General features: G+C 57.2%; 1 protein-coding gene across 6 annotated transcripts in view; it reads left to right on the top strand.

Annotated features, from left to right (window-relative positions):
- CSNK1G2 (casein kinase 1 gamma 2) overlaps positions 1-11,444 on the top strand; it is a 29,962-nt gene extending 18,518 nt beyond the window's left edge. For 4 of the 6 annotated variants that reach the window (XM_077121271.1, XM_077121269.1, XM_077121270.1 and 1 more), the window contains 10 exons: positions 1,132-1,575; positions 8,308-8,348; positions 8,530-8,835; positions 8,994-9,228; positions 9,344-9,429; positions 9,512-9,596; positions 9,666-9,814; positions 9,974-10,057; positions 10,138-10,244; positions 10,336-11,444. In XM_077121271.1, coding sequence (XP_076977386.1) covers positions 1,389-1,575; positions 8,308-8,348; positions 8,530-8,835; positions 8,994-9,228; positions 9,344-9,429; positions 9,512-9,596; positions 9,666-9,814; positions 9,974-10,057; positions 10,138-10,244; positions 10,336-10,390 — 1,335 coding nt within the window. In that variant the 5' untranslated portion in view covers positions 1,132-1,388 and the 3' untranslated portion in view covers positions 10,391-11,444. The remainder of the gene's footprint in view (positions 1-1,131; positions 1,576-8,307; positions 8,349-8,529; positions 8,836-8,993; positions 9,229-9,343; positions 9,430-9,511; positions 9,597-9,665; positions 9,815-9,973; positions 10,058-10,137; positions 10,245-10,335) is intronic. The other 2 variants (XR_013159568.1, XM_077121273.1) reach the window with 2 other exon arrangements.
- The last annotated feature ends 953 nt before the right edge of the window (positions 11,445-12,397 follow it).

Here is a 12,397-nt window from a genome sequence, read left to right as displayed (position 1 = left end):
AACCTACAGGCCTCATGCCCTGAGAATTGGCAAGTGTTGGAGCAGGCTGTGGGGTGGCCTCTTGCCCAGAACCCTTTCACCCCTGGTGCTGTGGGAGTGGGTGCTGGCTAATGGGGGAGGGGCCAGAATGGGCAGGATGTGGGCAACAGCCGTGGGCTGGGGGAGGCAGCTCTAGGGCCTGGTAATCAGGGGAGGGCCTGCCTGGCCGGTGACTAGGGGTGGTCCTGCCCAGGAGCCCTCACCTGCCTGCCTGGACATCCCTACCTTAAAATGTCTCTGGCTCAGATGCTGTGTGCCTGAGAGCCCTGGGCTTAGCCCTGCAGAGGCAGATTTGGGGGTGCTGAGGGTGCAGTGCCTGGACAGGTAGGCGTCTTTACTCTTTTGGATGAGGTGTGCTGAGAGAGCTATGCGGACACAGGGTGGGTCTGGAGGAGGCACCCAGGGGTAAGGAACACGTTGGTCTGTTGGGCTGGGACACTGTGTCCCCCTCCTTGGGTGGAGTGCCAGCTGCCCACCCATGTGCAGCCTGCTCCTGGACACAACCTGACTGTGGGCGGCTGTCTCCTCGTCTATACCTTGGGGAGCTGTGTTTGTCTCCCGCTCTCTCCCCAAGGTCCCCTGGCACCGTGAGGGCCTGGGCTGGACTCTGCTAGCCTAGCAGCAATGACTGCAGCCTTGGGGGTCTAGAGTGGGGATGTGTGCCTGCTTTAGCACCCTGGGGTCAGGTCCTGCAGCCTTTCCTGCTGTCTCCACCCTTGTGCTGGTGGACACCTCTGCCCGCTGGCTTCAGACCTCCACTTGCCCTTCCTTCTCCCATTAGGCAGAGCCCCCTCAGCTGGATCCTGCTGCCTCTCCCCACACTGCCCAGCTACCGCCTGACCTGGCCTTAGGACACATGTCCTCTCAACACAGCCAAACGGACAGACTGGGGAGTAAACTCTCTACAGGCCCTGCCTGCCATGGGCCCCACGCCAGTGAGCCCCATGTCTTGAGGTCCCATGTCTTGGGGTCCCTTGCCTGGGGCTGGGTCCCCAGCTTCATGCCCTAGGGGTCACTCTCTCTCACCAGTTGGCAATGTTCCTGGTGTCCCCGCCACAGCTTGCATGCTAACCTCTCCCCTCTTTCCACCAGCTGGGAGCCACGGGTTCTGAAACAACAGGACACCAGCAGAATGCCTTCCCCCGTGCATGGCCCCCAGGCCACCAAGATGAGTACCGCTGCCTGGCCCTGGAGAGCCCCCACGTCCCAGTAGCTGGAGCCACGGTCCCCGCCCTGTGGGCTGCATGGCGTGCTGACTGCAGGAGCGCTGCTGCGACTTCAGGCTTTTGCAGAGTTGGAATTGGCTCGGCAGCAGAGTCACCGTGGAGAGGCCAGGGTACCACAAACTTATGGATTTTGACAAGAAAGGAGGGAAAGGGGAGTTGGAGGAGGGCCGGAGGATGTCCAAGACCGGCGGGAACCGGAGCAGCCATGGCGTCCGGAGTGCAGGCGCCAGCTCAGGGGTCCTGATGGTGGGCCCCAACTTCCGTGTCGGGAAGAAGATCGGCTGTGGGAACTTCGGGGAGCTCCGCCTAGGTGAGGCCTCTGCTGGGGTGTGGGGGCAGGCAGTGTGGGGGGGGTGGCCCTGTCCTCTCGGAAGAGGGTACATGGGATGCTGCACGTTGTGCCTCCTCCTCAGGCCCATTCCAGAGGCCCCTTTGTTCACAGGCCCTATAAACTAAATGGGGTCTTCCCATTTCACACCCAGTTCCAAGCTGGTCTGCAGGCCTGGGCCTGGGGCACAGGACCCTTTATCCATCATCTGTGGCCTTAGGGGTCTGAGCCCACAGGTTGTAAGGGACTGAAGGACCTGGACTCCATATCTTTTGACAGGGGAGTGGTGGAGGGAGGCAGGTCATCCCATCCGGACACATCTGTCACTTCCAGGACTTGGGCAGGTGCCCCCAGAGCACGGCAACCCCACACCCCGGCCCACCTGCTGCCAGGGTGCTCAGAGCCCAGAGCCTGGAGCAGGGTGGTGGTCACTGGCCTCACCTTCTCTCAGGAGAGGGCACGGACCCTCACATGTACATACCACTCATTGCACACGCCCAGCACAGCCCTCTGATGTGCGTAGCGTATAACCTCTCATGTGCATGCACACGTGCACATACCCAGCCCAGTCCTGTGACATGCATATGTACCTGTTAGCTGCAGAGACACGCACCCACTCGTGTGCATGCACAGCCCAGCCCTGTGTGTGTACCTGCAAATACACCCATTCACATGCACAAACACGTGCACACGCACCCACTCGTGCATGCACAGAGCCCAGCCCTTTAATGTATACATGCACACAAACCCATTCGCATGCACATACATTCGCATGCACACAGCACAGGCACATCCCTTTGACATGCATGCATGCATGGACCCACTCGTGCATGTGGGCAGCCTGGCCCTCTGAAGTACAGACTCAGCTGGAGTTTGTTAGGTCCAGGTCCCGGGTAGCTTTGGGGCCCCAGGTGGCCCTTGGGGGTCCTTCTTTGGGCAACGGGAGGCAGCACCTGACTACTTCAGGGCCACGGAGTTGGAGGGACAGCACCAGCAGAGCAGCTGTTGGTGGGTAGTGGCTTCCGATTTGAGAAAACTCTTTTGTTGAGTAATGCGCTCTCTCCTCCTTTGGCTCCTTTGCCTGGTGTGCCCTGTGTGCCCTCTGGTCTCCCATGGCGTGGGTCTCCACAGGGTGTAGCTCTGTTGCCATGTGGGTTGTTTCCTGAGTATTCCTTCAGTTGTTTCAGGGCCTTTGTTGTCACTGACATGCCGGGCCACAGAAGCCACCAGACTGAGTTCTGCAATGGTTAGGCCGTTTGAGATCCTCCCGGAAGTGCGTGAAAGCCCAGCTTTCCTCCTCCTCAGCCTGTGCTGGCGGCCTTTTCAGTTTAAGGCGTGTGGGGTTGTGGTGGTCTCTCGTGGGTTTTGTTTGCATTTTCCTGTCATTGCGTGTCATTCCAGTGATTTTTCTGCCTTAGTTTCCCTCTCCTTTCCAGACTCCAGTTATAGGCACTTTGAGAAGGCTTTTTGTGGTCCCACAGGTCCCTTAAGCTTGGTTTGTTTTGCTTTCACCTTCTTCCTGTTTCTGCTTCAGTTTCGACGGTTTCTATTACCCTGTTGTATATTGAGCCCTTTTCTTTCCTGTAGTGTCCAGTCTAATGTTAAGCCTGCCCAGTGAATTTTTCATTTCATGAATGATATCTTTCAGTTCTAGAATTTCCATTTGTCCTGTTTTGGTTTTCTAAATGCTGTCGGAAAGCAATATACTAGAAATGGAACGGCTTTTATAAAGGGGATTTTTTTAATTAAAAGCTTACCATTTTAAGGCCATAAAAATGTCCAAACTAAGGCATCCAGGGAAAGATACCTTGACTCAAGGAAGACTGATGTCTGTTACATGGGACAGCACATGGCTGATGTCTGCTGGTCCTTGTTCTTGGTTCTGTTGCTTCTAGCTTCTGATGCCAGTGGCCTCTTCTCTAAGCACCTGTAGGCCTTCGCTTAGCTCCTCCACACACAATTCTGGGCTCTGGCTGGCTTAGCATCTCACGTGGAGGCACATGGCAGCATCTGCCAGGCTCTACCCATGTCTAGGCATCTGCTGTCTTTGTTGACACCCCAAGCAACTCCCAAGTGTCTCCCCTTTAAAGAACTCCAGTAAACTGATCAAGACCTGCCTTAATGGGTGGAGTCACATCTAATCAAAAGTTCCCACTTGTAACTGGGTGTGTCACATTTCCGTGGAAACAAACCAGATTTTCTACCCCATAATACTGAATCAGGGTTAAAAGAAATATGGCTGCCCCCACAGGATTGGATCAGGAGAAAAGACATGGCTTTTCTGAGGCACGTAACAGCTTAAACTGGCACATTCCCGTTTCTCTTTTGAGACTTTTCATCTGCTCATTCATTTGGCCATTGTCTTAGTTTCCTGGTTGCTTAAACAAATAAAATGGTTTGGCTTAACAACTGGGATTTTATTTCTTGGCTTCTGGTTTCCGAGGGCAGAAGGCTTGCTTCCTTTTGGGATCCTGTTTTCTGACTGGGGCTTGTTGGCTTTTCTGTCACATGACAGTATGCATGGTGGTGTCTTTTCCTTCTGGTTCTGCTGACGTGCAGCTGTTCCTGGAGCCTCTCTCCCTGTGCCTTTTGCTGTAAGGCCCCTGTAACAGGATGAAGACCTGTCCTGACTGAACTGGGCCACACCACACCTGAAGGAGCCCTGTCAGAAGTCCTGCTCACAGTGGCCCACACCGATAGGCAAGGACTAAGCTTCAGAACACAGTTTTGTGGGGTATATCCAAGCCGGCACAGCTACCTTTCTTTAAATCCTTGAATATAAATTTAAAATAGCTGTTCCCAGTGTCTGTAGCATCTCTGGGTCTATGTCTTAGGTGGTTTCTTTTCCTTGTTCCCTGCTGTGGGACGGGCCTCCTTTCTCATGGTCTGGTGACTCTCGGTGTTGGGTGCTATGTTGATTCAACATAGATTGAAAGATGTTTCCCTGTTTGGATACCCCCTGGTCCTGATCCGCATTCTGATGGTGTAGATGCCTCGTAAATAAGACGGTATCTCTTTATAGTATTCCTCAGCCAGTGTGTGGCCCAGGTGATTTAGTTCAGTTACTGGAGCCCTGTCTAGGCAGAGTGAAAGTCAAGATGGAGAGAGAAGACCCAGGGAGCAGCTGGAAGTAAACAGAATCCAGAAGGGAAAGAAGCTGGGAATAACCGCCACGTGCATCACCATGTGACGGAGAAGCTGAGGACCAAGGGTCCCCTTCCCAGACCAGGATGCTGCAGCCTTTGGGGAGAAATCACCTCCTGCTAATGCTTTCACAGTGAACTCCGCCTGGCCTCAGCCTTGAGCCTGCTATTGTTCATCATCTGAGCACTCATCTCCAAGGGTGGAGCCTTGTTCCATAATCTCCCTGGGTCTCGTCAGGCACCGGTGTTCTGCTTTCTTAGGGCGGTTCTGAGAGAGTCGACGTCACCTGAGGGCTGGGGTGGCCATTCTACATTGTGGGTGTCCTGTCAGGGATAGATATGGGGTTTAGCAGGGGTGCTCGGAAAACCTTCAGTTCCCAGCTCCTTAGGGCTCATTACCTACCAAGCCTGGCACTCACTTGCCTTCGGCAGGTGCAACTGAAGTTGTCAGAGATGGAAGGCGGATGGATTTCTGGGGCTAACCCCAGGCACCCCCATGCAACACCCGCCCTATGGGTGCTGACCTTGCTCTGTCCTCTGGGAGCCGGCTGGCAGCAGTCGTGGGTAAAGTGTGGCGTGAGCCTTCCCGCTTCCCTCCTCTGAGGACACAGCCCACCGCCTAACATGCAGCTTCCATCCGTGTCCTCTGTCCACCTCAGCTGTGCACTGTGGGGTGAGGTTGATGCCTTGGCCTCCCTTGTGGGTAGTCCTGGGTTTCTGTTTTCTGGTTTGATTTGGTTTGGTTTGGTTTTTATCTGTCATTCCCAGATCTGTATGTCCAGTGTGATGTTGGGCTCTAAGGTGGGGGAGGATCAGGGTAGACCTTTCCCCAGTCCCTTGTGGGTGCCGTTGGCTCTGCTTGACTGGTGCTGTCCCCACTTGGAGATCTGCTGTGGGCATCTGTCCCTTAGTTGCAGGCCCTGGGGAGAACCAGGAGGGCCTGGCCTGGGGAGCAGATCTAGCCCAGCCCCTCATCTCAGATGAGGGGGCAACTCCTAGTGGCCCCTCGTTACAGCTGCACCTGGTTTAAAGCCAGCCTGGGTCAGCCCTTTGCCCTGAAGGGGGTTGCAGGCCACAGCTTGGGGCCTCCCCTGCCCAGCTCATAGTAGCAGGGTGCTTGCATCTCCCTGCTGGAGCCTGGGGTAGAGGAGGATCTCAGCTGAGATGGGCGTTCTAACAGGGCAGTCTGGGTCAGTGCCACTGAGGGACGGAGGTTCATGTGGCAAGCTCCATGCCAAGGGCCTTGGGGAGTGTGAGAGAGGTAGGCCGTAGGGGATGCTGGTGCCTGCAGGTAGGGTGGAGTCAGAGCCTGGACCGAGCAGGACCAGGCATGTGTGCTTGCTCATATGTCCATGTGTGCGTGGGAGGTGTTAGGGTGACTGGTTGGAGGGGCCAGGGGCATAGTGCTGGCTTCTCCCGGGTCGCTTATCCGCATGCCAGCTAGTAAGCCTCTGCCGAGTAAGCCTGAGACATCCAAAAGCTGAACTGTGAGGCAGGGCTGGGTTGCAGTAGTGACCTCTGATCCTCCTGTTGGCAGCTGTGCCCAGCCTGAGCCCTCAAGTGCCTGTGAGCAAACACCTGCACCCTAGTGATGGCAAAGGGCTGGTTCTGTGGACCAGGATATGCCTGGTGGGCCATAAAGCAGCAATGTAGCCTCTGGTCTTGGGAACATCTGGCCTGACCCTTTGTGTCCCCAGTGCTAGTCCTGGTCCCAGAGGCCATAGGAGCTGGAGGTGTCAGAGGCGGTGGGCAGGTGAGAGATGGCCTTGGTCAAGAAGCTGGTCCTCAACCCCAAGGCAAGGATGCCCACCTCGGGATCTTGGGAGTCTTTGCTTTAGGGGGCGAACACGCAGCAAACCTGTTCCCAACCCGGACCCGGCCACCAGGGCTGGGAGGGAGCTGTCTTTCCCTGCAGGGGTGTCCAAGCTTGTAACCCCATCATAGCCAACAGTGAGCTAGGGCTATGGGCACGCCGCCCGCAATCCCTTGCTAACTTCCAGGCAGCCAAGAGGGGAGGCAGAAAGGGGAAACAGAGGCAGAAAGGAGAAACAGAGGCACAAAGGTTGAGAAGGAAGGAATAAACGTGGTTAACCCCTCAGTGGGCCATCAGAAATGAGGGGACGTGGGTAGGTTGCTGTATGTCGATACACAGATGGATTGTGTATCTCCATTTGAGCAAGAAACACTTAGATAATGAAAAATAGTACTAAATATAAGAGCATGGAACCACCTGCCTCGGTGAGGAATCCAAAGATATTCCAGTCCACCCTGTAGGCTACAAAATGGACTGAGAAAAGTGAGGTGCTCCCAAGTGGAAGCGGGGAGATGAGTGGAGGAAGGAGATGTGCTGAGAGAAGTGACCCCGCGTGGAGGGGGTTGATGTGTTCACGGACTGGAAGGTGTGGTCTTGCCAAGATGTCACCTCCTCAGTTGGACCCCACACTGTCCCTGCAGCTTTGGGGCAGGGGTCGTTGATAGGCTGACTCAAAACAGAGGCTCTTGAGCCCTCATGGCAGTGAAGGAGACACTGGGGCATGGTATCAGGCTGGGGCTCCAACCCTGTGGCCTGTGGTGTGCAGTTGCTGCTGAGGCCCCAAGGTGAGGGTCACAAAGGGCCCTGGTCACTCAGATACCCATCAGCCATGAGGCCCGTGAAACGGTGCTCGGGAGAGAATAGGATGTGGCTGCTGACAGCCTCCTAATGCAGGCACCGCACAGAGCCACAAGGACAAGTGAGGTGCTGCCAGCGTGCAGCCCTAGGGTTCATCCTTGGGATGCTTGCTTGTAGTACAGCTATACATGGTGACAGGTGGAACACTGTGGGTGTGTGAAGGTGGCCTCGGCATGGATACGTGTGGACCTTGGGCTCCACGCACACATGGGCAGGCTGAAGACGGCTCCTTTGGCAGCAGGTCCTGGGGCTGGCTGTGGGCTCCCCTGGGTTTCTTCTGGATGGTCCTTCCCCCATGCAGATTAAGACCTCCCCCAGGGAGTGATGTCGGCCAAGGTGATGGTAGAGCATGGGGGAGGAGCTGGGGAGGGAGCCCCATCTGTCTGCCTGGGTGTCCACGGCGCCCTGTGGGGTGTGGGTAGGTAACTAACTGTTGCAGGGGGCAGGGGTGGCCCCAGGAGCTCCAGGCACTGCTCCTTGTTTAAGGTGGGAGGCACTGGCCCCTGTGCGTGCGGGAGCCCTCCTACCAGGGAGACTGAGGGAAGCTACTGAGGGGCCCTTGAGTAGGTTGAGGTCACTTGACCTGGGGGTCTGGCCTCAGTCCAGGCCATGGGCAGCAGAGAGGGCTTGTTGATGGATGCTTGGCTCGGTTCCGTGGGAGCTCAGTGCTGGGGGGTAAGCTGGGTGGATGGTCCCCAGGCTGAGGGTGGACATTGGGACCAGCCCCTCCTGGGCCTCCAGCTCAAAACAGACTGCCCAGGGCCAAGGAGACATGCCTTTGGGGAGAGGCGGGCCTTGGCTTTGTCTCTTATCACCTGGGAGGTGGAAGAGGGGACTCAGGGCTTCAGGGTCTGGGGGCGGCCCTGGTCTTGTCCTTGACATGCTTTTCTGTCCTCACAGGAAAGAATCTCTATACAAATGAATACGTAGCTATCAAATTGGTGAGTCACCCTTTGTGCCCCCAGCCAAGGATGGCCCTACCTCCTACCTCCCACTCAGCACCCTGCCTGGGGGGCCCAAGCTTAGATTGCCCTTGGCACCACTACATTGGGGAACTTGGGTCAGGGAGCCATGTGTCTGCGAGTGGGTAACCCACATCCCCTGGGTCCTCTTCTGCCCCAGGAGCCGATCAAGTCTCGAGCTCCACAGCTGCACCTGGAGTACCGGTTCTACAAGCAGCTGAGCACGGCAGGTACCGCGGGGACCTGGGATGTGCAGGCTGGGGGTAGGGAGCACACTGCTGGGAGTGCCTGCAGCAAGGGCATATGTGTGTCTGCAGAGGGTGTGCCCCAGGTCTTCTACTTTGGCCCCTGCGGGAAGTACAACGCCATGGTACTGGAGCTGCTGGGGCCCAGCCTGGAGGACCTGTTTGACCTCTGTGACCGCACATTCACGCTGAAGACTGTGCTCATGATCGCCATCCAGCTGGTGGGGCCCAGGGCGGGGCAGGAAGGGAGGTGGGGTGGGTGGGAGACCCGGCAGAGCAAGGCTGGGGGCCTGGTAAAGGTGGGCAAGGGGCCCGGTGGGGTGGGCAGGGGGCCCCGTGTTGGTCGTAGGGCGCCCACCCGAGGCCCTGCTGCTTCCAGATCACGCGCATGGAGTACGTGCACACCAAGAGCCTCATCTACCGTGACGTGAAGCCCGAGAACTTCCTGGTGGGGCGGCCGGGGGGCCGGCGGCAGCACACCGTCCACATCATCGACTTTGGCCTGGCCAAGGAATACATTGACCCCGAGACCAAGAAGCACATCCCATACCGCGAGCACAAGAGCCTGACGGGCACTGCTCGCTACATGAGCATCAACACACACCTGGGCAAGGGTGAGGGGCTGGGGGAAGGGCTCAGCACACACCTGTGGAAGGGCTGGGGGCCGGGGCTCAGCCCACACCCGGGCCCCTGGATTGGGGATGAGCTCCCCCACCCCTCCTCCCCCAGAGCAGAGCCGCCGGGACGATCTGGAGGCCCTGGGCCACATGTTCATGTACTTCCTGCGCGGCAGCCTCCCCTGGCAGGGGCTGAAGGTGAGTCCCAGAGCTGGGCGGACCTGGGGGCCTGGGAGTTCCGCGCCCACCCTGAGCACCAGCGCCGCCTGTGTCCCCACAGGCAGACACGCTCAAGGAGCGGTACCAGAAGATTGGAGACACCAAGCGGGCCACGCCCATCGAGGTGCTGTGCGAGAACTTCCCAGGTAAGGGGCAGCCTGCAGGGGGGGCTGGGAGCCAGGCTCCCGCAAAGCACTGCTGGGCTCTCTCGACAGAGGAGATGGCCACGTATCTGCGCTACGTCCGGAGGCTGGACTTCTTTGAAAAGCCCGACTACGACTATCTGCGGAAGCTTTTCTCTGACCTCTTCGACCGCAGTGGCTTCGTGTTCGACTACGAGTACGACTGGGCCGGGAAGCCCCTGGTAGGCGAGGGGGGTGGGGGCCAGGCTGGGGAGCCCCTGACGGGGGGCAGGGTGGGGGCTGGGTAGGGGTTTCCACCGGGGAACCCATGGTAGGAGCAGGGTGGGGCACTGTGCCCTGGGCCTTTGTCCAGCCCGCGCTGATACCCACCTTTCCTCTAGCCGACACCCATTGGTGCAGTCCACAGCGACCTGCCCTCCCAGCCTCAGCTTCGGGATAAACCCCAGCCGCATGGCAAAAACCAGGTGAGGGGCTGGGCCAGGCGCCAGCACACCCAGGGAGGGCGTAGGCAGCCTGGAAGATTCCCTGCTGTCTTCCCCACTAGGCGCTGAACTCGACCAATGGGGAGCTGAATGCAGATGACCCCACAGCCGGTCACTCCAATGCCCCCATCACGGCCCCTGCGGAAGTGGAGGTGGCAGATGACACCAAGTAAGGCTTTGGGTGGGATAAGTGCAGGGGGCATGTGGTGGGCCAGGGCCTGAGCTGCCAGCGTCCATCCGTCCTGTGCCCGCCTTCCCAGGTGCTGCTGTTTCTTCAAGAGGAGAAAGAGAAAATCGCTGCAGCGGCACAAGTGATGTTGGGTGCGGGTACGCCTTCCCACTGCAGCCCTTTGGGGCATGAGCTTGTCCAGGAGTACAAGCGGCCCGGCCGCCACAGCCCAGGGCCAGACTCCGGCCCGATGCCAGGACGCAGACTGCAGGGCCCTGCCAAGGCCCCGAGAGTCCCGCCAGCCCCCACCTCTGCGATGGGGGGGGGTCACTTCCTTCACGTAAGACTTTGGCCGAAATTTCTACACCTGTGTCTAGTCCTCCCCAAGAGCGTTAACTATTTAAAACAAGGAAAAAAGGAAAAAAAAGAGGCCGCCTGCCCCCTGCCCGCCCGCCCTTCTGCTGCCGTGAATAGTGAGCTCCGGTGGCCCCCATGCTGCGGTTCACCCCTGGCGCTGACCCTGTCCAGCTGCCCAGGCTTCCCTGGTTAGTGTCATAAAGTCCAGCTTGTCTCCCTCGATCCAAAGGCCGTTTTCTCGAGGGGTGGCAGGGCTGGGCCTTGGCCGGGTGGGACACTGCAGGGCGTTCCTGCTCGGGGACTCCCCCAAACCGTAGGGGGAAGGGACAGCCGCAGCGGGAGCCAGCTCCCAACCAAAATGCTGCACCAAAGCTCGGGCGGCCTGCTCACGGGCACTGCCACCGCCTCCTTCCAGCCCGGCCCCATGGGGTGGGCACATCCTGCCAGGGGGGTGGCCCTCGGCGTGCCTGCTTTCCAAGGCCAAGCCCAGGGATTGTCCAGGCGCTCCTGCGCCCAGGGCCTATGGGCACGCGGTTTCTGGTCTCCAGATTCGGCTCTGCCAGGCCGAAGCAGCAGGGGACAAAACGCCTTAAAGCCCAGCCCTCCCAGGGGTGTGTGCAGGGGGGCCACAGACCTCCGTGTGCCATCCCCACTGGGGGTCCCGAGGCCACGGCTGCTGGGTGGAGCAGAAGCAGCTTGGGGCGGTCCCCAGGTGGCGGCCGTGTGAGTCTAGTTCTTGCTTTACAAAGTGTACAGAATGGCATTTATGTTTCTCTGATGCTTCCTGAAGCCATAGAATTTAGGGGCTTTTTTTTTAAAAAAATAAAAGGAAAATGAAACCAACCCCGAGTGGCATCTGTCCTTCTCCAGGGGCGTGGCCATCTTTTCAGGGGAGGGCAGACTGCGCTGAAGGGGCTGTAGCAACAGGACCAAATCCGTCAGGAACACAGCATAGAGGATGAACTAGAAGAAATGGAAAAGGCCTTTGTTTTTTTGTTTTTTTGTTTTTGAGGGGAAGAGAGCAAAAACCACTATGTTGTTAACTTAGTCAAGATGAAGAAATCACAAAGGTGTAAGTGGAAACTGTTGTCTTGTCTGGTTCTACCCAAAGCATTTTAAAATCTAAATAAATTACCTGGACTTCCCAGAGGACATGAGATGACAAGTGTTAGGGTGCATCACTTGTGGTGGCACAGGGGGTCGGGGAGTTTGGTGAGCTTCACAGTCACCACATTAACAGGAAAGGGGAGGATGAGCTCCCTGGGGGCCAAAAAGACACTGGGTGATAATCACTAGTCTGTCTCCCCCCCTGCCCCAAATTAATAGGATTTCCAGTTAGTTGAAGACAGGGTCACCAGCTAGACTACCTGCTCCTGGGGTTTCCTCCCCAAACCACACAGAACAACTAGAAGGGGAAGACAAATTGCACACAAACAATGCCCAAACTTCCAAAGAAGTAAAACCGGAAAAGTCAGGTCTCCCACAAGTGAAAAATCCTCTAGCGCTCACACAACTGGGAGTACAGACCTCAGGGAACGGGCCCAGGGCCCATAATTGAAAGGGGTGTCTTTGAAACACATTGTTTCTTGGGGAGGGGAAAAAAGCAAAAGGGGAGAAGTGCTATTGGCAGTTTGTTGAAGGGAAAATGCAGCAAACAGAGGATGTGGAATTCTGCAAGAAACACAAGAACCATGAAACTAGAGGCCAGAACTCCATTAGCATGACAAGACCGTCATTAAACTAGGGATCCCCCAAATAACCCATTAACAGAAATAGGAAAAAGAGGGGAAAAAATG

Source organism: Tamandua tetradactyla, chromosome 11, assembly GCF_023851605.1.
Source record: "Tamandua tetradactyla isolate mTamTet1 chromosome 11, mTamTet1.pri, whole genome shotgun sequence".
Classification (NCBI taxonomy): domain Eukaryota; kingdom Metazoa; phylum Chordata; class Mammalia; order Pilosa; family Myrmecophagidae; genus Tamandua; species Tamandua tetradactyla.
This window is presented reverse-complemented; position numbering and strand designations above follow the sequence as displayed.